The following is a 2761-nucleotide window of genomic DNA, read 5'->3' on the forward strand; positions in this document are numbered from 1 at the left end:
TAATTTATATTGCATATTAAATGTTAAATAAATAAGTGGAATTTTGGCGAGTAGAGAACGGTCCGACCATATCAGAGACGTACGATTTCCTTCCCAACCTCAGCAGCTGGTCTACTATGTCATCTCGCAAAGTATCGTTATTATGGGTGTCCGTCTCTCGCCTTGCTTGGTGCTTATAGTCTTTCAAGGATTCTGCGCGAGTGAATGTGCCTTTAACATATTGCGATACCCTCTGGGGGAGCTGGAAAAGAAATATGGCCGTGTCAGTGAAATGGAAAGGCTGGCCCTCAAGAAGGACGTTAGAGAGATGTTTTATTTTGGGTATGACAGTTACATGAAATACGCCTACCCCAAGGATGAGCTGAATCCTATCTACTGCAGGGGGAGAGGACCTGATTATGATAATCCGTAAGCTTTCTTTTTTACTATATATTTATTTCATACTAGCCATGGTAACAACACACCGACGGTCACGGATGGCCACCCTCCGAAAAAGTACTTAGCCCTATAACGCGTCCTGAAACTAGAGATGTTCATCAGTCACAACTTCTTGTTGGTGAGAGGCGCAGCTAAAGACCTCTACTCTTCTTTCGAAGTAGGGGGAAAAACCAGTGACTACCAACCCTTATCACGGTTTTCAGGTCTTATTCACTCGATATTTAAATGGTGAAACAAGAATACAATTACAACTCCAAGCATACCATTCAAAAGATTGAAGTTTCGTCAACATAATGTGATATAGGGTAAAAAACCGTAGGGTCCAGAGTGGACCATGTACGATCAGCGTGTACAACCCCAAAAAAAGTACATTATAACGCGTCCTGATATCGGAGATGGGCATCAGTCGCGACTTCTTGTTGGTGAGAAACAGAGCAAAAGACCTCTACTTTCCTTTCGAAGTGAGTATTTTCTCCAAAGTTAGAAATTAAGGCCAAATTTTAAGATTTAAACAGAGGGTAGTGAAAATGGTCTCAAACGTAGTGCAAATCTCACCAAAACGCGTTCAACATTTTTACTTACAACTCGAGGTATTTAGAAGATTGACGCCATCTCGATGTTTACGGAGTCGCTCGTGTCAATAAACTAACCATTTTCTGTGATAAATCCGCACACCACTTGTACCCACAGACGCTGGGGCACTTTTATCACAACAATCTGAAAACTTTTCCTCACCGAGTAAACAACTGTTTTGTAGAAGAAGACGACGAAGAGTGCACTTCGATAATTTTTTAAATAAATAGTAAAACATCAATATTTTACATATTTATGATGATTAATTTGAAAATATTCGTTATTGAAAAAGTAACTCTATTATGACTGAAATTTAAGTAATTATTTTTTGGAATTAGAACATTCTTTTAAGTCCTGTATTATGACGTCACGACATCTTGACTTTCGTACCTATTGTAAATAATTGCTTTACTCACTTTCTTGCAGAACAGTTTACCAGTTATTCATGCAGATTATCAGCTCTTCATGTAATTGGTATAATCGTAATGTGCATATATATCTTTATTATTTACTTTTTGGATATATGAAGATGTTTTACTGCCGGATTATCGCTGTAGTGTGACGCAATCGTTTTCGGTCGATGCGCCTCTGTTTTCGCACCATAAGAAATTATGGGGCCGAATTTGCAATGACCAGAAAGTCGTTAAAAGAGGAAAGTTAGCATTGAAGGGCATAGGTTTGATAGAGAAAAATATAAATTTATTCAATAGCTAGCTTGTAAAAAATACTTGATTACAAAAAACTTGATTGACAACTAAGCAGCATACCCACTATGGGTTCAGAGACAGTGCAAGCACGTTTTTGGGCAATACTTATATAATAAACATTACCTTAATATAATTTATCTAGCCCTAAATCCCCAAAAACCGCACCAAAATTTACCACATTGGCAACCCTGTTACCTCCTATTCTGTCCGCCAGTTGGCAACACTGTCGTTGACAGATACGAAAACCTTCCCTCAAATCAGTTGTTAACGAGCGCCCGTGTTGTTTACATCACGGCCGCTCTTTATACAAATTTCCTTAAACATTTTTGTGCCTTTAAAGCTTTCATTATTTGTTAAAATGAAACTTTATATAATTACCACTCTACACATTACATCACGAAATAGTGAATTAACTTGATTTCTGTTGTGGTTCTTATCTTAAATTACGAACTTTTGCGCGACCCGGAACTACTGACCTGTCCAATTCTACAATGGATTACCAAGAAATTACGATGCTTCCTTCTGCCAGCAACATCAGGAACTGCCGGTTTGTGGGACAAGGATGAGTAGCAGGGAGTATGAACCCCATGACATTTGTAGTTTCTTGTCGTGGACAGGTTTGTGACTTGACTTCTCGTTGTGACGTATGTAAGCCCTGGTTCTGACGAGGATATGACTGCTTATATGAAACGCCAAACAATCTTGCAGCGTAAAAGATCGGTTAAGGAGAAAAAGAAATCGATTGCTAAAACTGTATCTAACGAATTCTTTGACTTGGGCGCTCATGATTCTGGCTCTTCGGTTCGGTATCGTACGACTCCGATTCCGAATTAATTGATGCTTTGCCCCCTGTACAACCGGTAATTAGTGAAGTTAGTTTCTGATGTAGATTCGAAGAGTTTTGGCAATGGAAACTACCTGGAAACAGAATTTGTTCGCATACGTAATACAAACCCTCGGTCCTTTAAACAATAGGAAGTAGCTAGCGGCAGCTGGAACGGTCGTAAGCTTACGAACAAGGGGAGAACGTAGTTAACTGCTTG

The 2761-nt window shown here is 39.2% G+C and overlaps 1 protein-coding gene across 1 annotated transcript in view; it reads left to right on the top strand.

The window, feature by feature from the left end:
* Positions 1-84: 84 nt before the first annotated feature.
* The window catches only part of LOC135202418 (ER degradation-enhancing alpha-mannosidase-like protein 1), a 300462-nt gene continuing 297785 nt past the window's right edge, over positions 85-2761 (top strand). The window contains exon 1 of the mRNA XM_064231809.1: positions 85-408. Coding sequence (XP_064087879.1) covers positions 143-408 — 266 coding nt within the window. The 5' untranslated portion in view covers positions 85-142. The remainder of the gene's footprint in view (positions 409-2761) is intronic.

Source organism: Macrobrachium nipponense, chromosome 30 (genome assembly GCF_015104395.2).
Source record: "Macrobrachium nipponense isolate FS-2020 chromosome 30, ASM1510439v2, whole genome shotgun sequence".
NCBI lineage: Eukaryota > Metazoa > Arthropoda > Malacostraca > Decapoda > Palaemonidae > Macrobrachium > Macrobrachium nipponense.